At 37.6% G+C, this 24,243-nt stretch overlaps 1 protein-coding gene across 2 annotated transcripts in view; it reads left to right on the top strand.

Moving 5' to 3' along the window:
• Positions 1-18,313: 18,313 nt before the first annotated feature.
• PDE4D (phosphodiesterase 4D) overlaps positions 18,314-24,243 on the top strand; it is an 814,938-nt gene continuing 809,008 nt past the window's right edge. Inside the window, exon 1 of one of the 2 annotated variants that reach the window (XM_073014747.1) lies at positions 18,314-18,918. In XM_073014747.1, the coding sequence (XP_072870848.1) occupies positions 18,656-18,918 (263 nt within the window). In that variant the 5' untranslated portion in view covers positions 18,314-18,655. The remainder of the gene's footprint in view (positions 18,919-24,243) is intronic. The other variant, XM_073014754.1, reaches the window with a different exon arrangement.

The raw sequence follows: 24,243 nt of genomic DNA on the forward strand, positions 1-24,243 counted from the left end.
AATCTGGTAGTGAAAGCCTCGGTATAAGGAGCATAAGAAATGTGCAGATTATCTATCATGAAATAGAGGAAAAAAATCAAGGTTATTCAAGTAGAGGAATGACATGTTTTAGAAAGACTTTTTTTTATAACATTATGGAAAATGGATTATAGGCTGGAGGCAAGAGATAAGGCTGCTTTGTCAGTGTGACAGAGTATTTTATTAATAAAGCACATAACTTATACTCAGATCTATGTGAGATGAGACCAGTTCATGTCAACATATCCAGTGTTTTTGAAAAAAAATGCTAAGTTTTTATTATTGCTTTTGTTTATTTCCCTGTGAAATATAGTAGGCTAGCCCTCTATTTCTCCTGGCGAAATCTTTAGATAGGTGGGAAAAAAATGTTGAAAAAGACATCAATGACTTCTTTTACCTTGGTTTTATCTGCCTTTTGGAAGATAGTTGATTCAAAGCTATGAAAAATCATCTCACCAATCCTGCATTTCACTTGGTGAGATGATGTGTCAAGAGAACGCCTGAGGTTTCCTCTGTCCGTTAACAGGCCAGTCGTGAGTCACAGTCTGAACATGAGGAAATGTTCATTTACTTTTTCATAGTCATGGCAATGAGACTTTTTTGTGCCCAAAGTACTATCCTCACCTAAAGTCCCTGTTAAAAAGGTTATAATGTCAAGATCCAATTCCAGTCGCTCCATCATCACTCGGATAGCCTCAGGAAGCTGAGGTTTTACAGCTGCCTGGAACCCACATGCTTCATGTGATGTACAGCAGCACTGTTAATTAGCTGCTTCAGGATTCTTAATGCCCTATGGCTTTGGAAACACTTGTTAGCCCGCAGAGGGAGGGGAAGAGCTGGAAGCAATTGGACTACAGCCTGAATTTATTATAATTCAATTCAGTAACCACCTTATCTTTCTAAATCCCTGTTTAGAAGATGTTGAAAATTATGGTTGATTTAAGTTGTTCTCAGTGACGCATCCTGAGAGAAGAGGGAGATTACAGTTCAAGGTTTTCTGAAGCCACAAAAATGGCGAGTGCTGCAGAAAGAACTGATCGATGGAACTTTCCAGACACATGTATGCAATTGTCTAAAGGCTAGAAAATAGATGCCGGGGATGGGGAGAGGGGAGGCCAGCCGATGTGGAAAGGCTTGTGTAGAGTGCCCACGAGTCTGCATTTCTATTCTCCTACCAGAAGAAACACTGCCAGCTCCCCCCACCCTCACCCCCAATCGTTCTCACTGCAGAGAGCTGGCACTCAACAAACTCATAATTTTTCTCAATGTAGTTCTCATGACATAACCTGACCAACCACATGAAACCTAATGAAGAAAACAGCCGTTGCCACTGGCAACAAATGCAGGAGTTGCATCACAAGTAAACCACGTACTTTACTTCACAAAGTCGAACATTACAGTAAAACCTGCAAAAACGTGGTCCCATCCTTTGGTATGGATGAGATATCAGTTTACAAAACCTTCACTGGAAAGTCCATATCAAAATTTTAAAAATGCATGCAAAAGCCAATTGTGTTGACCTCTTTCTTATCAGAGGTATTGCAACTTATTTTGTCTAGAGGTAGTTCTTAAAACAGCCACTTGTCTGTCCACTAATCATGTACATAACATCCCCTTCCTCATCTTCATCCTCTGGAGTAACACCAACAGGTGAAAGGGTGTTTCAGGAGCTCACCATTCTTGACTGTTATGTAATGGGTCAGATTCTCTTCTGAGTAGTAGGAGAGGTCAGAGATCCAGATCTATATATCTTGGTGCTTTTTCCACTAATACATTCCTAGAAGCTAGTGGGTGCGCAATAAATGTTAGCTGTATGAATGAGTTAGTGAATCAATGAATGAAGTGTTCATTTTTAGAAATATTATGGTCAGGATTTTACTAGGAGAAACATTTGCTTATAATCACAAATGAAAGCTAGGTTTACTCAAAATTGGGGATATTAAATAGTCTTTCCATTTCCTCTACCACAGGTATGCTTGTATTCTTCTTATGTGCTTATGAAAGGAGAGAATGTGGATTAAGTTATAAACTATTTGTACATGGTATTGTATGTGTAAAAATCATGTCAGTTTTGAGGCCAGGATTTCTTTGTATTGAGTAAAATTTTCCTAAATATTTGCCCATTGTATTAGTTTGTCCTCACATTGCTGATAAAGACATACTCAAGACTGGGTAATTTATAAAGAAAAAGAGGTTTAATGGACTTACAGTTCCACGTGGCTAGGGTGGCCTCACGATCATGGTAGAAGGTGAAAGTCATGTCTTACATGGTGGCAGACAAGAAAGAAAATGAGGGGTTTCCCCTGATAAAATCATCAGCTCTTGTGAGACTTATTCACTACCACAAGAACAGCATGGGGGAAATTGCCCCCATGATTCAATTATCTCCCACCACGTCCCTTCCACAACACATGGGAAACGTGGGAGCTACAATTCAAGATGAGATTTGGGTGGGGACACAGCCAAACCACATCACCCATTTTAAAACATGCTTGATATCAATTTATTGCTGAAAATATAATTTGAATATTCTTTTACATTTTAATGACTAAGATTGTACATTTGTTCCCTCAAAAGAGGCTCTCCAAAATACTACCTAATCCCTATATTAATAACAACCCAAACATGTTTTCAATACTAATATTAAAACAAATTAGCTTAACAAATACAAAAGTTAATGCCTGGTTTACTATCATACGGATTTGAGAGATGCAGGTTTCAATCTGTTCCACACCATGCCCTTCATTATGTTCTTCTGCTAGAGATTTTATTCTTTACTTTTCATTCAATCAGAAAGAATTGAGAGGAATTTCAGCCTCCTTCTGCATATTTAGAATATTATTTGTACTGACTTTAATCTTTTGCTCCTAATCCATGAATTCCTGAGGCCTTTGATATACGTCCATAAATTTGAGAAGCACAATCCCTTTTAAAAAAATGGAAGTGGCTTTTGGGAATCACAGACATGTACCTCTTTGTTCTCTCGGAGAGCTGTGGATTATGGGAGGGAAATCCTCATCCTGCTTCCTGATATGCAGTCACTTCTCTCTTACACGGATGAGTCCTGAAACTGTTGTGAGCTCAGACAAGTTGGCTGGTTTTATTTATTTATTTTTTTTATTTTTGAGAGTGTCTCACTCTGTCACTCAGGCTGGAGTGCAGTGGCCCAATTACCAGCTCACTGCAGCCTTGACCTTCCAGGCTGAAGCCATCCTCCCACCTCAGCCTCCCTAGTATCTGGGACCACAGGTGCACACCACCACACCCACTAATTTTTTGTAGAGATAGGGTTTCACCATGTTGCCCAGGCTGGTCTTGAACTCCTGATCTCAACCAATTCACCTGCCTTGGCCTCCCAAAGTGCTGGGGTTACAGGTGTGAGCCACCATGCCTGGCCAAATTGCCTGGTTCTTTACATGGAATGTTAAGGATAACTTTTTAACTGGTTCCAGAATCAATTAAACACAGATAAATACCAACTTATGTTTTGTAAATAAACACATCTGAATTGAATCTTACTCCAATTTAGTTAGAAACTGATATTTTTCCTTTCAAATAAAATTAATGTTTTAGACTAAGGATACCCCAACTGAATTGAAGATTGGTACGGAAGCCTGAGAAAGGAAGTTTAAGAGAGTGAAAGCATGAGAGAAGAGCCAAGATTATGTATCCCAGAGCAGGAAAGAAGTATTACCTACCATTACTTTAAGGGACTGTGCTTCCTCACAGTAGTGGAAGACAGATGCTCATTTTTATTTAGGACTGTGTCAAATAAATGACCTTAATTTATAGATGTGGATGCTGGTTTATATCAATATCTCTCAACCTGAGATGGCTCCCAATCTTGACTACACATGGGAATCACTTGAGGAGCTTTAGAAAAAAACTGGTGCCTGCGTCACACCCTGAGAGATTCTTATTTGTCTGGTCTGGGGTGGTGTGGCCTAGGCACTGAAATTTATAAAATTCCCCAGGTGATTCTAATATGCAGCCAAGGTTAAGAATGCAGCTGTACAGCTGTAGATGGAAAAATACCAAAACCAGGCCTTCTGCTAATGCCTGAGCTTCTCCTCATTTTAGTTTCTGTGATGTGTTCAGACATTGTTTCTAGAATCTCCTGGTTAATATGAGTTATAGTCCATTGGATGGAGTAATATATTAACACATCCATACTAACATAGTTTGGAAGGGGCCAGGATGCAAAGGGAAGTTGGAGGAGGAAGAGAAGGAAATGGTAAAGTCCAAAGCATGGGTGAAGGGGGGGCCAATAGAAACCCACAGAGCAAAAAGGAGATGTTGGGTCATCATATTCTATTACATACATTGGATTTACATTTCCTTGTCTTTCATCCCTGGTCTTTACTCCCACAAGTCTCCAAATACAGTCATAAAATTCCCATGAGTTGTTACAGCAAAATTGCTTATCATTTACTATTTCTTAAATGAATGAATAAATCGTATTACTTTGACAGAAAGGATGCTGCTGGGTATTATATGTAATGTATACTAGTAAGGTGGACAGGACCATTAGTCCTTTAAATTCCTTTACAATTCCAAAAGTCTGTGATTCTGATCTTCCTGGTCTTGCAACTCTAGAAAAGGTGGTAATCACTAGAGCAGGCTATTTATGGGCCTTTGAGATAGTGAAACATGCTATTAAGACAAAATGAGAGACTTCCTTCTCTGAAATGGTTCCATATAAAAGTAATATATGGCTTAAGTATCCAGGGGCTCATGTAATCTCTCCATGTCAGTATCTTTTATGGGGAATTATTTAACCAAACATTTATTGAACACTTATGTGCTACACTAAAATCCCAGATTTGTCAAGTTCCCTTTTAAAAAGTGGGTACTAAGCCTAAGAAAGATATTAGCAATACTTGTATCTGAAAAGACCTCACATCTAGAAACTATAAGGAACTTCTAAAAACCAATCAAAACAATACAGTTCTCAGAAAATCACAAAGGAACAGGTTTTTCAGACTCCAGGATGTCTATATGGTGAAAAAGCAGCAGTATTTTAGAGTTGGTCTGAACTGACTCACAGGCACCTATTTTTAAATGTTCAGAAATTTGTTAAGCAAATTGTTAATGCATCAATTCTTTAAAGTTTAATTATATAAACTTTCAATTAAGTTATCTGAAAAACATAATACATACTCAAAACTCTCATCCCTTCCTAAGTGTTTTACTACATTCTGTTATCTATGTTTGTAAGGTTGTTTATTGCATCTGTATGGTGGAAACACTATATAAAATGACATGTTACTTTGCATCTCTACCCAACTCCACATAGGCTGATGCAATGTTGGTAACTTAAAATCAGCTTTAGTAGAGGTATTTATACCATGGAAATCAGCATATGCCACAAATCAGGAATTTTTTTTTTTGCTTTGTGTTTTTTTTTTTTTTTTGAAATGGAGTCTCACTCTGTTGCCCAGACTAGAGTGTAGTGGCCGATCTTGGCTCACCGCAACCTCCGCCTCCCGGATTCAAGTGATTCTCTGCCTCAGCCTCCCTAGTAGCTGGGATTACAGGTGCCCGCCACCACGCCTGGCTTATATTTGCAATTTTAGTAGAGACAAGGTTCACCATCTTGGCCAGGCCGGTCTTGAACTCCTGACCTCGTGATCCAGCCGCCTTGGCCTTCCAAAGTGTTGGGATTACAGGCGTGGGCCACTGCACCCGGCCCAGGAATTGAGTTTTGGTTTAATGTTGTTGACTGTCTAGAAACTGATTAAGAAAATGTTATTAAAGTTGTGCATCATGTCTGCAACCACTAAATTGTAAATAGCACAAAAAATTTGAGGAAACAGTCTTCTAGACTTTCCAGATGCAGCAAAGAAATTGCCTTGTTCCTTGAGTAAAATTCCAACATACATTTTTATTGTTTCATTTTTGTCTTACTTAACCACTAAGTAAGACATAGTTCCTACATAAACCAGTCATGTAGGAATTATACTCCTTTTTCAATTACAACTTTAGTTTGATTACCTTTGTGGTCTTCTCTTCTATCACCGTCACTTTTTTTTTTTTTTTTTTGAGAAGGAGTTTCACTCGTGTTGCCCAGGCTGGAGTGCAGTGGTGCGACCTCGGCTCACCACAACCTCTGCCTCCCAAGTTCAAGCGATTCTCCTGCCTCAGCCTTCTGAGTAGCTGGGATTACAGGCACCTGCCACTACATGTGGCTAATTTTGTATTTTTAGCAGAGACAGGGTTTCACCATGTTGCTCAGGCTGGTCTTGAACTCCTGAACTCAGATGATCCACTCTCCTTGGCCTCCCAAAGTGCTGGGATTACAGGCATGAACCACTGTGCCCGGCTCACCATCACTTTTAGATAAGGAAACTGAGCCCTAGAGAGTGGTTGGCTCACCTCAGGTTCCAGGACAAATATGACTTAGTCAAAACTATACTCCTGTTCTTTCATTCACATAAAACTACTTATCTCAGGATGCTGCAGCAACACTGCTGTCACGCCAGAATTCATTAAGTTTACGGCTCAGGCCTTATCTATAGACCATTGATTTTGCTCAAGGAAAAAGTTACACAAACTAGCGACAGAGTCCTGACCAGGCATTACAAATTCTACACTGATGTGTAAAAGAGTGACTAGGCATGAAGAATACATGCTTAGCACAATCTATCTTTATTATCGGAAAAGCAATTTAAAACATAGTTTAGTGAGTAGTGCCAGAACATTACTGAAAAAGAAAGTTAATGCTTTTTCCTTCTCAAAAGCCTTCTGTAATGTATAGGCATTATCATATTATAGAGACTCCTGGGAAATGCTTGATCAATTAAAATTGTTAGAGAGCTAAAATTGAACATTGACTCAGAAGCAACGTGAAATACATCTTCCCACTTCTATAAATTTTAATGGTAGCCACGGATGCCTTTTTTTTTTTTTTTTTTTTTGCTACAGAGTCTTGCTCTGTTTTCCAGGCTGGAGTGCAGTGGTGAGATCTCAGCTCACTGCAACCTCTGCCTCCTGGGTTCAAGCAATTCTCCTGCCTTAGCCTCCTGAGTAGTTAGGATTACTGGTGCCTGCCACCACGCCCAGCTAATTTTTAAATATTTTTAGTAGAGACGGGGTTTCACCATGTTGGCCAGACTGGTCTTGAACTCCTCACCTCAGGTGATCCACCAGCCTTGGCCTCTCAAAGTGCTGGGATTACAGGTGTGAGCCACCGCACCCAGCCCACTGATGCTCTTCTTAATTTCTTCTGCTTAAGAAATAGAAAGTATTCTCGAGGGAAAAAAGGCATTGACAACTAGTACAGGGAAACTGATGGCAACATAAGGCTGTTTGAGGAAAAAATGTGGGATCTCAAAGACTGTTGGTGGGAGTGTAAATTGAATAATCTACTTTGGAGAACAATTTGCCAGTTTCTATTAAAATTTAAAATTGCTGATATCTTATCACCTAACAATCCTACTTCTAAGTATCTATTATTAAAAAAAAATACTTGGCATGTATTCCCAATGAGTTTTGCCAGAGTGTTCTTTGTAATAGTCAACAGCTGGAAACCTGAATGCCCTCCAGTAGGGATATGGCTAAATGAAGAATGAAATAACCATACTATTGAATACTGTGTGTCAGTTAAAAATAGCAAGAGAGATCTTTGTTGAGTGAAAAAATGATCATTATACATAACACTATGTTTTTAAGAAGCCTCAGAAAACAGTAATATATGATCCTATAGGCATAAAATTATTTATGATATCACACAGAGGTCTAGAATTTATTGTCTACTACAGTAGCCACTAGCCACATGATGCTATTTAAATTTAAATTAATAAAACAAATAAAAAAAATTTCATTTCTCAATTCTATGAATCTCATTTCAACTCTATTAGCAACATTTGGATGGTGGCCACTGTGACAGAGAGTGGAGATCTAGAAGAATAAACACAACTGATAACAGAGTTACCTGGGGGAAGGTTGAGTTTGGGGATGGTGGTCTACAGAGACTTTAGAGTTCTGCAGAACTTTAACATTTTTACAATGAGAACATATCATATATTATCTAGCTAATTTAAAACAAATACATTGTTAAAATGAAAAGCATGCCTAGCAACAGGATTTTTTTTTTTTTTCTGAGACAGAGTCTTGCTCTGTTGCCCAGGCTGGAGTGCAGCGGTGCAATCTTGGCTCACTGCAACCTCTGCTTCCTGGGTCCAAGAGATTCTCATGCCTCAGCCTCCCAAGTAGCTGGGATTACAGCATGTGCCACCACGCCCAGCTAATTTTTGTATTTTTAATAGAAACGGGGTTTCATCATGTTGGCCAGTCTGGTCTCAAATTCCTGACCTCAGGTGATTCACCCAACTTGGCCTCCCAAAGTGCTGGGATTACAAGCGTGAGACACTGCACTGGCCTAGCCAAAGGATTTCTAAAACAATGTAGAATGTTAGTAGATAGATCAGTGTAAATTGATTTGAACACCCTATCCTTTTAGCCTGTTAACTATCTAAAATCATAAAAAATAGTAAAACAAACAGTGCAAAATCATTTCCTCCTTCCTTTTCTACCCATGTCAAGCATCTATTGAACACTTACTATATTCCCAGCATTTAAAGTATAAGAATCATGAAGCAACTGCTGTTTAGACTGAAGTGTTTTCACCAGGGGTGTATCAAGAGGATTTCTTTGTCGTAGGTTGATTTCCCTTATAACTGATTAAATAATTACTAGTTAGCTTATGCAATGTTTATATAATTACAGAATATAAATGGTGGTTATTAGCATAAGTAGAATATATACTCTTATACTCTATAATATTTGTGTAACCTTCATTTGTATTTTACTAGAGCTTAAAACAATAATTTCAGAAAGAAATTCAAATTGATATTCATAATTTAGCAACCATTTGAGCACTTCCAGGTCAGAATAACTTCTTGGGAAACCCCAGAAAGAAAAGCATATACCTGCTTTTACAGTTATCCATAGATTGACTATAAGGCTAGTTGTATTGAGTTGGCGGATGCATAATTTCTTAATTCTTTAGGTAATAGGTCAATAGTGTGGTAGTGAATCTTGATGATAAATGTCCTTTTCATGTTTCATACTGCACAGTAGACTAGACTGAAAGTCCCAGGAGACTGTGAGTGTAGCAAAGAATGAATCTTATATCCCTAGATACACAAAGACCATGCCTTCACTAGACCCACAGAACCTAACACATAGAATGTCTTATTAAATGCTTGTAGAATGATTAAATTATATTCAGGTAACAGTCTATAAGTCTTAAAGTTTACCTTTCAATTATGTAATTATTACTTTTAATTTATAATTTATAAACAGACATAGATACTCACCACACTTGCAAAAGAGTTTATTTCAACTTCCAAGTCTTTTTTGTCTCATCTTAAAAGTTTCGATTTAATATAGCAAAGTTTGCTTCTAGAATGGAATCTTTTAGAGAATATATGCTCTTTTGAAAGAGACAGTTTATGATTTTGTTATGTAATATTGTTATATAATTAAAGTTATTTTAGAAATTGCACGATTTATTAAAATATCAGTAGTGAATTTAAGCATTACACAAATGCCTGAATATAAAGAAATAGGATCACCTGTGTTCAAGTTAATTGCCTTCTTTTGCTGTATTCATTAGCCATCAATCCCTACATACTCTAAGGCCAAGATACACATGGAGCAATCTATGGACCGGCAATAGCATCCCATGGGAGCTTTGGAAATTCAGGATCTCGAGCCTCACCCCAGATGTACTGAATCAGAATCTTTATGTTAGCATAGTCTCTAGGTGATTTGTAGGTCCATCAGCATTTGAAGAGCATCTGTCTGGCCTTCAGTTGCCTTTATGCATCTTCTCACCAACAGTGCCATTTAGTCCAATATTTTTCTGTCTCATTAGTTTGACCACAGCCTCCCAACAGGCTTCTGTCCACAATGCTGCCATTTAGATTCATGGTCCCATCCCTCTCATAGCCTTTGCTAAGGTTATGTCTTTTACATTTGGAGATACACCAATTGCAGAGGAGGGTAAAATTAGCCTGAGAGCAGGACCATAACAATAACCTGATTCTAATGGAGGTATTACCAGGGCAGCCAGTACCTGAACTAAGTCATCATTCTGCTGGAAGCATTCCGTTTGGCTGCAGTTCAACAAAAGGAAAAAAGAATGCACACCAGAAAATCAGGAAGGTTTACATTATCTATCAGCTATGTTCAAAAGATGTTTGTGGAAAGTCGAGTTAAGGGTTCCTGGAAACATTAACCTCTGGATATGCTGGAGGATGGAGGTGAATTTTGAACCAGGCGAGTCTGCATTCACAAATCACATTAACATATTAAAAGATGGAGAGATCTTACTCTGAGGAAACCCATTTAGTTGTATTCAACCCAGCTCTGTATATTTTTTAAATCACAAAATGCTTTTTTTTTTTTCTTTTCTCATGAAACATTCATTAAAATTAGGCAAAACTCATCTTTGGTGAGATATGCTTTGTGAAATGTGAGTGGAGAGGTTCCTCTAAAATTGTCTAAAAGGTAATTTAAGCCCTGATGTTTTAGAAAATCTGACTTATTATATAACAGTGAATATACCTATCTGTGTAGTTTCACTATTTTAGAAGTAAAACAACGCTTTGATTTCAAATACTAAATTAACTTAGGCATTGCTCTCCCACTCTGTCTCCCAAACTGTGACTCAGACATCAACAAATTTTTTACCTAGTTAGAGAAAAAAGTTTCCCAAGTTTCAGAGCCATAAAACCATCAGCAAGGCACCTATTTATTGCAGCACTCTCTTGTTTTCCATCTTCAATTTCCTAAATATTGAATATTATGTTTTCCATTTTTCTTCTAAAAGCATTTGTGGTATATAATAACACCACATGCAAGTGGAAGAGACTATATTGGCTCAGGATGCACTTGATATTTGTTTTTCTTAAATGACAACTGAAACTCCCAATTCAATTAGGATAAGATTTTTTTAAAGTTATTAAACCTTAGTAAAGTTACATGACTTTATACTGGGAAAGTGAGTTCCAGGGAAGTTTAATGAACTTGTTCAAGGTGACTTCACTAACTTATCATAAAATGGGGAATACAACTCTGGTTTCTATAATGCCTTCTGTAAAGCATCCTACAGAAACATCTAGGTTTCAGAAGATTCCTTATAGTTAGGTATGAAAAATGTTATTTCTGAAAATATGATTTGCTCATGAGAAATCATTATTTAGATATGTTTAACTTTAGGAAAAAATGTCCAACTATAATTAAAAATCTGTGAATTATAGACATGTTCAGTAAAATACACTGTCTCATAGAAACCATATTCAAAAAACAGAATGACTGAAACAGATGTTATGTATGGGGATCAGAGGGAAGTGATCCAGTTATATTATACTAATTTGAGAAAGACTCTAAAAAAATCCTTTCTTAGGGGCCAGTCGGGGGTGGGTACAACGAATGAAAGAGAAAGATAAGGAAATGTGTTCCTTGGTGTTGAGTTTTGAATAGATCACTATTGTGTTATATTCCTCTGAATTTAGGATACATGTTGGATTTTGTTCCTTATCGTGTCTGTTACGTGGACAAAGATAACACACATTTGTTTCTTCTTGTCGACTTTTATCATGCACAAGGACTCTGAAGCTCCACCCAAGATCTTTTGTGCACTAAATGTCTGATGTTTGTAATACAATGAACAATTTTGGGGAGTTCGGAAATCTTTTGGTTATGACCTTGAGGATTAGAGATCATTTGGTGTGGATGACTTTGAGGAAGTTATTTAATTGTTTTTTTGTATGCCAGTTTTCTCAAATTGAAAATGTGGGTAATAGTAACCACCTTGTTAGAAGGATTGTAATGATCAAATCACGTAATAATGCAAAGTGCTTATGCTTAGTGCACTAGCGTTTTGCGCTTACATCTAGTGATTTTTTTCTCAGTAATTTGATAGGCTAAGGGATGATCTAGTGTAGATATGGTGAGATGTGGGATTTTTTGTTGTCGTTGACAAGTTGTAGACAAAATGCTTGGTTATTCCTCCCACTGAAATAAAACCCAGAAATATAGGGTATTACAATATGTTAAACATTCAGTGGCCATCAAAACTTATTTTCTTTTTTGAAGTTAGAGTAGTATTTAGAGAGGGCATTCTGGGGTTTCCTTTTAACAAAATAATTCGAAGTAATTTCCGTTCATTATTAGAAATTTTAGCATGACCATATCACAAGGAAAGGGAAGGTTCTTACCTAAGTTGTATTGCAACTTTTCTCCGAAATACTATAAACATGCTGTGTTAAAATTGCTGGTATAAGCGAGGCACAGTGGCTCACACCTGTAATCCCAGCACTTTGGGAGGCCAAGGCGGGAGGATCAATTGAGGTCAGAAGTTTGAAACAGGCCTGGCCAATGTGGTGAAACCCTGTCTCTACTAAAAACATGAAAATTAGCCTGGCGTGGTGGTGGATGCCTGTAATCCTAGCTTCTTGCTACTTGAGAGGCTGAGTCAGGAGAATCGCTTGAACCCAGAAGGTGGAGGTTGCAGTGAGCTGAGATTGCACCACTGCACTCCCACCTAGACAACAAAGCCAGACTCTGTCTCAAAACAAGAAAAAAAAAAAGAAAAAAGAAAAAAAATTGCTCTTGTAAGTTGTGCCCTATAAAATGTTAACTTTTCTTTCAAGTGAAATAATTACTTACTATTTCAGCAGAGATCACTCTAACATTTAGTTTTAATCTAGGAAAAAAACCCATGTAACTAGATTTGATCCTTTTATTAAAATGAATTGTTCTTAGAAGAGCACATCATATGCTTAAAATACAGCTCTCATGTGAATCAAGACATATAGTTGTTTTGTTCAATGAAATCTAGATACTCTTTTAAAAAACTGTTTACTGGCTTTTGATGTTTAATTGGGTGGAATGTGTAAGAAATATCCAATCAATTTTTGACTTCTCTATTGACTTACAAGCTTATATACAGCCAATAAACAAATCCTTCTAATTCTTCTTTATTACTCACTTTCTTTCCATTTCTACACAAATTCATATTGAATAGGAAATATTGAAATAAGATCTTTAGAATCTTCCTCTTACAAATTATAGAACATATTGAAACCAGGTTAAACATATATAAATCTCTTTATATATTGTTTACCTACCTACCATGTAAAGGTTACTGATTTTTCCATAGTAAAAAAGTCTAAAAATCCAAAGCATCTTACCTCCTCTAAACTACCGATCTTTCCAAACCTATCATTATTCTTCCATATATACCTTCTTTCAAGACTTAATTCAAGCTCTGCCTTGTTTTTGAGTTATTCTTTGTCTAGATAAATTATTGGTCACTACTTTTAACCCAGGAGGCACCAATTGTTTCTATTATTATTTTGCTTCTTAGTATTTGTTTTCTTTGTTGGGAGAGTTTTGTTTATATTCCCTTCTAAAGTAGGTACTGTACTTTTTTGGAAATCTCTGCCTACTAGCCCAGTACCTAATAAAAGGTCAATGATGATGATAATGATCATTATGATGATAATTTGAAAAACCATGTTCTACAGTTTTCACATGTACTTTTAGATAAGGGGATGCTATAATTTTATCATCAAAATTTATAATGAAAATACGATAAAAATTAAGATAAAATAATTTTAGAATATATTTTGTGGCTAAGTGGAAAACTATCATGGAGTTTAATTAAACTTTCTTCATATGCAAAGAGGACAGGTACATAGATGAGAAAAAAAACATAAAAACAAAAAACATCTCAGGAATTCCACCTTCAGCTGCCCTTACTTGAATACCATGCCTCGGAAAGAACTTCATGACTTGGCAGGCTTTACAGGTCGACACGGTGTATATTCTGAAAGTAGCCAAGGGCAAAATTTATTGTTAACTAGATCAAGAACTCAGGGGACTCAGGTGTCTACTGTTTTCCATAGAGATAATCATAATCAATTTTAAATACTAGATCTGCTTTCCTTTTGGGTTTGTATAATGTGGAGTCAAAATAGAAGCTCTGGCACCTCATAGACATAGATTTAAATCCCATTTATGCCATTGGTAAACTCCATGACCTTTGGCAAGTTATTTAACCTCCTTATGCCCTCGTCTCTAAAATTACAGTGCAAAAACAACACCTTAAGTGTGATTTCAAGGATTAAGGGAAATAAAATGCATAATTCCTGGTACATAATTGATATCTACTAAGTGTGAATTTCTATAAGTTCCTTGTATCACATAGTGGTAGATTTTTATTTACTGGGTGGTTATTCTGTACCAGGCACTCTCCTGAACACTTTATATCATGGGGATTAACACATTTAATCCTTGTAGCATTCTTATGCAATAGCTACTATCATTATCATCCTCATTATTATTGTCCTATGTCACAGATCTGGAACTGAGCCACTGAAAAGTAAAGTAACACAACTAGTAAGTAGTACTTCTGGGATTCAAAATAAACCTTTCATTTCTAAAATTAACCCGTAACTTTTTATCCAGTAGACAATATAACCTCTCCCACTATCAGGTCAATTCCATGGACCATATCCTATGGGCAATTTGAAGGCAATCTCCTTTTAACCCTTCTTTATCAAATTAGAACATGGTTTGGAGAAGCATACAATGTTTTCCATAGCTGAGTATAAATCATTTCTTCCATTCTTTTGAATGGGCCACATCATTGCTCCCTTTCCATTGTGGGAAATCCAGCCTTGCTTATTCTTACCTAGACAAAAGCACACTTTTTGTCTCAGAACCTGTGCAAATCTCATCTTCTTTGTTACCACCTGCAAATGATTAATGAGACAAAACATTTTCAAGGATTCCAAATAATCAAAAAAAAAAAAAAAAAACCCACAAATTGAAAATCCACAAAGAGGTGTCTAGGAAAACTTTTATGAAGTTAAGAGATGTTATCTGTTGTTCTAGGCGTGGGTGACTTTATCAAAACATTTCACCCACTTTCAAATTTCCACTTGTTAAAACCTGAGGCCTTATTTGGCTGTCACTTACAGTACAGTGTTTTTCAGGCAAGTTCCTGGCAGCTCATTTTAAAGAGATTTTGTGAAAAACCCAAGCTGTGGAGTGCTCCTGTTGGAAGAAAGCCCTCTGACCCTCTGCCTTAACGTAAGAAAAAGTTTCCAGTCTGTCCAAACCTCACCCACCTTTGGTTATCTTCGGAACCTTACAATGTGTGTTTCCAAAGGCAGCAATTTTCAAGCATGACTTTGAAACACTGCAGGCTTTTTCGAGTTATTTCAAGGACTGGCCAAGAATTCTCAAAACAAAATTAATTTTGTATTTTTAAAAAGCAGAATGCATATCATATATCATTTGGCAGATTCAGGGGGGTAATGGGAAGTGTTAGAGAATTGAATCAATAATAATAATGGATATGGGGACCAGTAAAGAAACTCCCAATCCTGCTTCATTACTTTTAATGGCAAAAACCATAATTACTTTTGCACCAACCAAATACACTGAAATCCTTTAACATACACCAAAGCAATGGGAGATCTGCAGAATGCTTTTGTCCATGTTTAGCCATAATGATCAGTGCATTTTGAACAGAATATTGTTATATCTACTATTTAGCTTAATTGTGATCATTAACAAAGTGCCCAGACTCTCTGAACATTCTACATGGCATACTATTTATGAGAAGATCAGCACGTAAATAGTTTACTCTTCCTAAGTTCTTCTACAAGGTCACTGAAAGTGAGAACTAGAACCCAGAATCCCTTGAACTCAATGAATTTCCCAATTATTGACCATATCATTCTTAGAATCATCTCTTCCTTTACTCAGTCACTAGAGTCACTTTTCTCTACTTAGAGCTAGACATTTAAATATCTCCAGCCTCCAAGATCTCATCTGGATACTTGGGCTACACATTTCCATGTCAATCATTTTGCACTTGTCATTTATCATATTAGACTATAAGCTCCCCGAGAGAAGATATAGAGATATAGTATCAAGCTTATCTATTTATTTATTTATTTAGAGGCTGGGTCTCACTCTGTCACCCAATCTTGAGTGCAGTGGCATGATCATGGCTCACTGCTGCCTCAACTTCCCAGCCTTAAGCAATTCTCCCACCTCAGCCTTCTGAGTAGCGCTGAGCCTACAGACGCATGCCACCACACTCAGCTATTTTTTAATGTTTTATAGAGATGGGGTCTCGCTATGTTACCCAGGCTACTCTTGAATTCCTGAACTCAAGTGATCTTCCTGCCTTGGCCTCCTAAAGTGATGGGATTACAGGTGTGAGCCACCACACCTGACCAAGCTAATCTTTAAATACCCTAGAGCACGCATTATAGTGCCTGGCAAAAAATAAATGCCCATAAATGTTTGTTGAATGGACCTGAGTCTTCAGAAACTGGAGATGTTTTCTAAAACAATTTTTTTTTTTTTTTTTTTTTTTTGCCATTTGAGTTTAATACATATTAGTTTTTCTCACTTATCCTATATCAACTGAATTTTTTATTTCTTTGAACCTGAACAGACTTTGTATCTACAGACTGTTGATCCTTTAATTTTGTTGTTGTTGTTTTGTTTTCCACAAAACTAAAAACATGCACAAATGCATTTTTAATTGTGCTTGTACATTCTAGTTTTTCCTCCTAAAGTGCACTTTTTTTCTTTTCTTTCTTTCCATCAATTTCTGAACCTTCCCTTCTTAAGCTTTACTTTACCCAGAATTTCCTCATCACATATGCATTTCATTTTCATTGTACTTTTCTATATCTGATTATTTCACTTTCCAGTTGTTCTGGTATCTTTTTCTAAATATTATCCAATTGTTTCCATTAAGTTACAAGCTCCTTGAGGGCAAGCATTGCACACCTGTTTTGCACAACTTCTAAGGCCATTGTCAGTCCCTCAGCCGACTTTATAGAAATATAGTATATATATAGATAATACACACACACACGCACACACATATTTTGCCACTTAATAATGCAAAGTGATGAAAACTTTTATATTGGTAAAAATTATGAGAATAAGAATAATCATACCCTGATTCTTCAAATTCAAATATTTGTCTAATGTTTTTTGATGAAGTCATAGCACACATGTGTCATTGAATTGTTGTGAGCACACTAACGGGAAAGATGGACCAAGTGGTTGACCCTGTGCTTCTGTGAGTAGAACTTCAGAGTACGTTTTTCTGTAAACATTTAAAAGGCAAGGAGTTGAAACTTACAGTGGAGCAACCAGGGGGCAGGGTGACAGGAGAAACTTTTAAAAATTGACCTAATAGTAATCATAGGAAACAAAAAGAATCATTCTAGTCTCCATTTTTTTTTTTCTGGATGCATTTTGTAGCTCCCTAAGTTATTGTGTTTTTAAAAAACATAAAATATTCTTAGACCCTGAGAAATGTGATTCTATTTCAATCCCGCATGGTCTGTAGCATCGCTAAGCTACTGGGAACTTCCCTACGCAAAGGTTTGAATTTCTTTCCAATGCTGTTTAATGTCTGCACTTCTAGTGTCCACATAAATGATATTTAACAGGCTTTACCTCATACTTTCTTGTTACAACATTTTTACTTTTTTTCCAATTGCAAAATAATTTCTTTTAAGCCCTCTCTGAATAAGTCTGTTGAAGCTCTATTCATCACACATAAAAATCTTACATTAAAAGGCAGTAAAGGAAATCACGAAAAGCTAGATGTATTCCACCCTCTTATAGTTGAATACATAAAATTGTATATATCACAAATAGTAATTGAAACTTTAAAATCATTTTTAACTACTGTTATGAAGACAATCTGTCCTTCTGGATGGGCATTAGTTTAAATGCAAAGAGAGAACATATATCATCTGTGGGTCTAAATAGTGTTGGTTCTTTTCAAGGGCCGTAGTTAATAAGGTTGTAGAACACAACTGCAACCTGTAAAGCGTTCCATGTGTAGTATTTTGAAACCTTTTGTTTGTTTGGGTTCTAACTAGAGACAGAGGGAGAAAAAGCAAATTTTATTCTCATGGGATTTGTTTTATGTGGTTCATCAGATTGAGCTTAGTAAGCAGGGAAACACTTCTTGTGTAGCTAGTGCTTGTTTATTCTTCCCTCATTAAAAAGAGAGAAAAAAACAAAGGATTGGCAATTTTCTTTTATGAACGTGGACTGTAGGGAGATAAATAGCCCTGCGGGAGAGGAAGGTCAAGTTCAAAGTTTTTCTTTCCTTTGGATTCAGGAATAAGCAAATGGAAAGACGAGCCAAACAACCCAGCAGCAGGCATCTGATGGTTAAGCCCTCCCCCCAGGACTTTTTATGTACATAAGCAGCAGAAGTCACTCGAGCAGCTGCGGCGCATTAGTTCCAATAGTTTAACAGGCTGCTTTGTAGCACGGACAAAGCTGTGCGAGCGCGGTGCTTTCCCTCCATGTTCATTTGCTATGCGAGCTTGTCAGTGATCTTTGGCAGGGGCTTGGGAGAGGAGGGGTGACGTTTAATACGCTTCCGCGGAGGAGTGCGCTCGCCTCCTCTGCACCCAGCCCCAGCTCTACAGAGAGACTGAGGCAGGCGACTGAATGCACTAACAGCAGCAGGCTCCGACCTGCTTCCCTGGACATTTCCCGGACCGTGAGCGAGGGAACCACGTTGCCCTGGATTCTTGCCAACTGTACAAAGTTGACCAGGAAAATGGCTCAGCAGACAAGCCCGGACACCTTAACAGTACCTGAAGTGGATAATCCGCATTGTCCAAACCCGTGGCTGAACGAGGACCTTGTGAAATCCTTGCGAGAAAACCTGTTGCAGCATGAGAAGTCCAAGACAGCGAGGAAATCGGTTTCTCCCAAGCTCTCTCCAGTGATCTCTCCGAGAAATTCCCCCAGGCTCCTGCGCAGAATGCTTCTCAGCAGCAACATCCCCAAACAGCGGCGTTTCACGGTGGCACATACATGGTAAGGTTTGCGCAGACCACGCAGAAATGGTGGCCGTTTCCCTTCGGGGATTCCAGCTCCTCGCGCCTTTAATTTTGGGGATAGGGAGGGAGGACCATCATCATTCCTCACCTGGGATTTCTCGCCAAGTAATCTCCCTTAACCATAAATCCCACAAATGTCCAAGTCAGGGCAAGAATCCTGGAGACTGGTACTAGGAGTGGTTGAGGTGGGTGGTTCTCAAAGTTCAATTCCTATTGCAAGTTCCTACAAGAAAATTGGATGCCAGATGTCAAATAAGAATGCAGTTTTACTCCCATACTTATGTGGTGGCGTTTCTTTGATTTCTTAAACTAATTTCCCTACCAGGTTCCCCAACAGCTGAGGAAAGAAAGGACCAGAAATGAGGGGAGGAGGATCATAGCTTGCTCTCTTTTCTGCATGATCCCCACTTGAACAGAGACACGTATAGTGTGTGTGTAATGGTGTGTCTTCATAAAGCCCTTCCTCACTCCTGACTCTGATATACAGTGTTTATAATCTTAAACATGCCTTTCCAAAGGAAAGAAGAAAGGGATTAGGAATTCTACGCAGAAAGTTGCCGGCTGGTACTCAGTAGTACTGTTGTGTTCTTTGAATTTGGATTGTTAGAATATTTTGCCAATCTTTTTATTTTCTTTGTGAATATTTTTATCTTCTTTATAATGGGTGAATTTGTTTCATGCATATGCTTCCATGTATTTTTCTGGAGGATTCTTGATTTTTTTCCTGCTCTTGAAAAAGAAACAAAAAGAAAGAAAGAAAAACCCAAATATTAAAACAGACCATCGTGTGAGCTTATTTGGAGTTTCTACCTAAGCAGAGGCCATTCCAAGCTCTGAGCAATGAGTCTGAGTACCAGGATCTGTGATACACACTTAGATAATTTCAGGTAGTAGTAGATTCTATGCACTACATCTACATTTTGATGAGTATAAATTATGATAAAGAAAACAACATAACAAAAAAGAATGTGTTAGTTGAGAAACTGTATGACTAAATACTTTTTATACAGTTTTGCCATAACAACCCAAGAGTATGTATGTTAACAATGGAAAAAAAAAAAAAAAAAGCAGAAACAAGGCTTTTAGGAGGAAAGCAGCAAAAAGTAAAAGGAATTAAAATCTAAACTAGTGACAAGACCGTGCTCAGGAATGCATTAATGTTATAGATGAAAGTCAATGACAAAGGAAATAAATGGTATGTCACACCCAAAGACATGTCCAGCCTCAAAAATTTGGTTTTAGGTAGCTGGATCTCTGATTGGGAAGTGTTCTTATTGTCCCCCAAGATTTTAACATCTAGATGTCATTTCTGAGTTTGGTAGATATAATGGCCATAAGAGGAGTGAGACAAACATTGACTTTTTCTGTCTTAAAGAAATTATTGGGAAATCATGAATTCTCTTTGAGGAAGATTTTATTATTATTATTATTTTTTTTTTGGAAAAAAATTGTGAGCAACAAGCAGTGAATTAAAGAAAGGCATGGATAAACACTGGGAGATGCACTGAAGGAGAAGGTTGGCTCAAGGCCAGGCATCGAGTACCAGAGCAGGAGAGCTGGCATGAGTTCCTACGGAGCCAGGACCAGAATTTCCGTGTCCAGTGTCCCTTTTGGTTGCACTGCTTTATCACTGCAGTTCCTAAATTGCACCTATTGCTGAATGAGTGGCCCTCAACTCAGCTGTTTGATTTCAGTCTGAGTGGAGCAACCTAGAGTTCAGCTGGAGGTTATCTGAACTATTTAGACATGTCGGGATGTAAGGAAGGCAGGAAATCCCATGAAAATAGGCTTTTTTCTGACATTTCTGGCACTTCCTTTTCTGGTGCTGTTTGGAAAAACTTCAAGAGTACAATTTCTATCAATATTTCATCTTAGTGTATCAGGTCACAGCTCAGTAAGAAAGGCATAAAGAGAGCAATGGAAACCAGAAATAAAAATCATGGTATCGATTTTCAGTAACTCAGAAGGAAACAGTTTCCCCTATGGACTAAAACCATCAGGCAAGGGAGTTGGAAAGAGGATCTCAAGTTTTCCATATTGGTTGAATGAGCCCCAGGACGTTCATAATATTCACAGGCATCTTTTGACAAAAAATCTCATTTTTGCTTTCACAGTTTGTACTAAGCACTATGAAGAATTTTGAAAATATGTTTCAAATTGTTCTGACATAAATATAAATATATTTGTATCTAATTTGTTGCTACAACAATGTTCTGCCTCACAGTATTGGTTTCCTGCTCCCCGTATTCCCCTGCATTCGCTATGCATACATTTAATGCCTACTGAGTCTAACATGTTTATTCTGTACCTAATTATTAGAAAGTTGAGCAAGAACCATTTGTTGATTTCCAATAATTTATACCACGGTAGAATAAATCAGTATATTGGAAGGCATCTGTTTTAGCTAAGATAATCTTGCTGTTCTACAGAATATTCTCCAAATCTAATTGGATTGACACAGTGAATTTTTATTTCTTGCTTCTGCTTTTTGTGGAGAGGCAGCCTGCCCTAGCCAGTAGGTGCCTCAGGGACCTGGAATTCTACCATCCCGTGGTTCCATTATTTGCAACATATGATTCCCAAGGTTGCCAGGATCAGGTGAATCAGGAGAAAGACCATGAAAGAGGATGGCATGTGTGAGCTTTTATGAGGCAGGCCTAGGTAGTATGTTAAGGGCTATCTGATTTACCCTGTATGCCATAGTTGAATTTATAGAATAACATCTGTAATAACAAGTCCTTGAACCTTTCGTCAAACCTCCTTGATGAAGATTATACAGAAGCACTTCTGTTGTTTGACAGGGCTGTTGATTGGAAAGACCTTGCTTCTAAACAGTTGAGGTCTTCTTCCCTGTAACTATCATCCATGGATCCAAGATCTGCTTTGGGAATCCTACAGCTTGAATTTTTGCTCCCTTCCATTATGAAGCCCTTAAGGCAAGTAGCTTGGAGTAACCCACCAGAGAACCAGGGCCCTGTTCATTCATCTTGATATACTCATGCTTGGCATGATGACTGGTCAATGGTGGATGCTTAATAAATGTCTGCTAAACAAATTCATTAATCAGTATTTTAGTGTTCTCATGCTCTTAAAAAAGACTTCTTGGCCAGGCGTGGTGGCTCATGCCTGTAATCTCAGCACTTTGGGAGGCCAATGCGGGTGGATTACAAGGTCAGGAGATCGAGACCATCCTGGCTAACATGGTGAAACCCCGTCTCTACTAAAAATACAAAAAATTAGCCAGGTGAGGTGGCGGGCGCCTGTATTCCCAGCGACTTGGGAGACTGAGGCAGGAGAATGGTGTGAACCCGAGAGGCGGAGGCTTGCAGTGAGCCGAGATCACTCCACTGCACTCCAGACTGGGAGAGAGTGTGAGACTCCATTTCAAAAAAAAAAAAAAAAAGACTTCTTTTGCCAGGCATGGTGGCTCATGCCTATAATCCTAGCACTTTGGGAGGCTGAGGAGGGTGGAGTCCCTGAGGCCAGGAGTTCGAGACCAGCCTGGGCAACATGGTGAAACTCCGTCTCTACTAAAAATACAAAAAATTAGCCAGGCATGATGATGCGTGCCTGTAATCCCAGCTCCCCTGGAGGTTGAGACACGAGAATCACTTGAATTTAGGAGGCAGAGGTTGCAGTGACCCATGATTGTGCCACTGTACTCCAGCCTGGGTGACAGTGAGACTCTGTCTCTAAAAAAAAAAAAAAAAAAAAAAAGACTTATCTTTTCCTAAGTAAACATCCTGTTATTTCATTTCTATATGCTATATTTATATTTACCAGATTAATCTTGGTACTTTTTATCTAGACTTCACTTGGGTTTTCATGATCCATTTAAAGAATAGCTACTAGTTGACACAATACTCTAGGTGTTGTGTCACTCAGAGAGCACTAAAGCAGTTAGAAAAGAGGCTAAACTTAAATTCTTTCTTTGCATTTAGTAATTGTGTGACTTTGGTCAAGTTACTTAACGTGTGCTTCAGTTTGCCTGTTACTCAGTTTTCTGGGGATAGTATCTATTGGGGGTTATAGTTTAATTAAATACAATTATGTATAAATTAAAGTGGTTGCACAGGGCTGGACCCTTAGTGGGTGTCATTATAAGTTAATATTTTTTTTTTTTTTTTTATTGTGCGCTCTATGCCCATTATTCCAGCCTTGGTTATAAACCTTTAGGATCATGTTTAAATTTCTGTCAGTCATTTGTGGATGAATTGGAGTGAAGTGAAGGGAATATATGTGAAGAGACAAGAGTTGAAAGAAATGAGTGTATGTCAGTTTTATTACTGTAGGAAAGGAGAAGGCAGAAAGGAGAGATACTGCTGAGGCAGAACTGTGGGGTTTGGTGTCTCTTCTCTGCCTACTGCAAAAATACATCTTTCAAATTTCTGCTTTTCCTAAAAGGTTCCTGCAGTTCTCCCAACTGGAATTAATCTGTTCCTTCTTTCAAGGAACAGATTTCTGTTGCACCTCTTGTCTCTGATACTCTCAATGCTTATTAGTAATGGTTTTATCACTAGCTAGTATGTGTTGAGCACTGGTTTTGGTCTGGCACTATCTGTTAGGATTAGAACTCTCTTGTGTCTCTGCTTTTCACTAATCTGTTTGACTTCTTTTACTTAATATATAATACCTTGTAGTTCTAGTGATTATAGACATGACTCAGACTTCATCTGGTAGGGGAGTCCCTCTGTCATCAGCAGGAACTACAAAGTCAGTGGAATCTCTGGTGAAGAAAACTTAACTTCCAGTACTAGTTTATTTCAGGAAAATTGAAATCAGGAAGTTCTTCATATTCTTCAGGCTTTTCTCCTCATTTAATTTTAAGAATAGTTTTGGGGGGTTAGGCCTAAATAAAGTTTTAGAAGAACAAGGTAGAAATGCTGGTTTTCAGTCTTTGGGAACTTAAAAGTTGCTGTTTAGCCATATTTAAATCATAAAATCTGTTATCTTCACATATTCTTTTAAAAAGTAACTTGTATTATAATCACTTGTTATAATTTTTTCATATTTTTATAATACACATCTATATATCCACGACCCAGATTTTTAAAATGCCAAAATTTTATCATTTGCATCAGTTCTTTTATTTTTTTTAAGAATAAAATGTTACAGATAATGTCTAAAGCTATCACCCATCCTATTCTGCTTCCTTCTCAGAGGATCCTGAAGTCAGTGTGTTCTTCCTTGAATGTCATTATCTTTTAACTTCATATGCATGTGTCCTGTTGGTGTGTTTACCATTTTATATATAGAGAGATGATACATGTATATATATCTGCCATAATACGCCATACTGTAA

This window comes from Chlorocebus sabaeus, chromosome 4, assembly GCF_047675955.1.
Source record: "Chlorocebus sabaeus isolate Y175 chromosome 4, mChlSab1.0.hap1, whole genome shotgun sequence".
NCBI classification, from domain to species: Eukaryota; Metazoa; Chordata; class Mammalia; order Primates; family Cercopithecidae; genus Chlorocebus; species Chlorocebus sabaeus.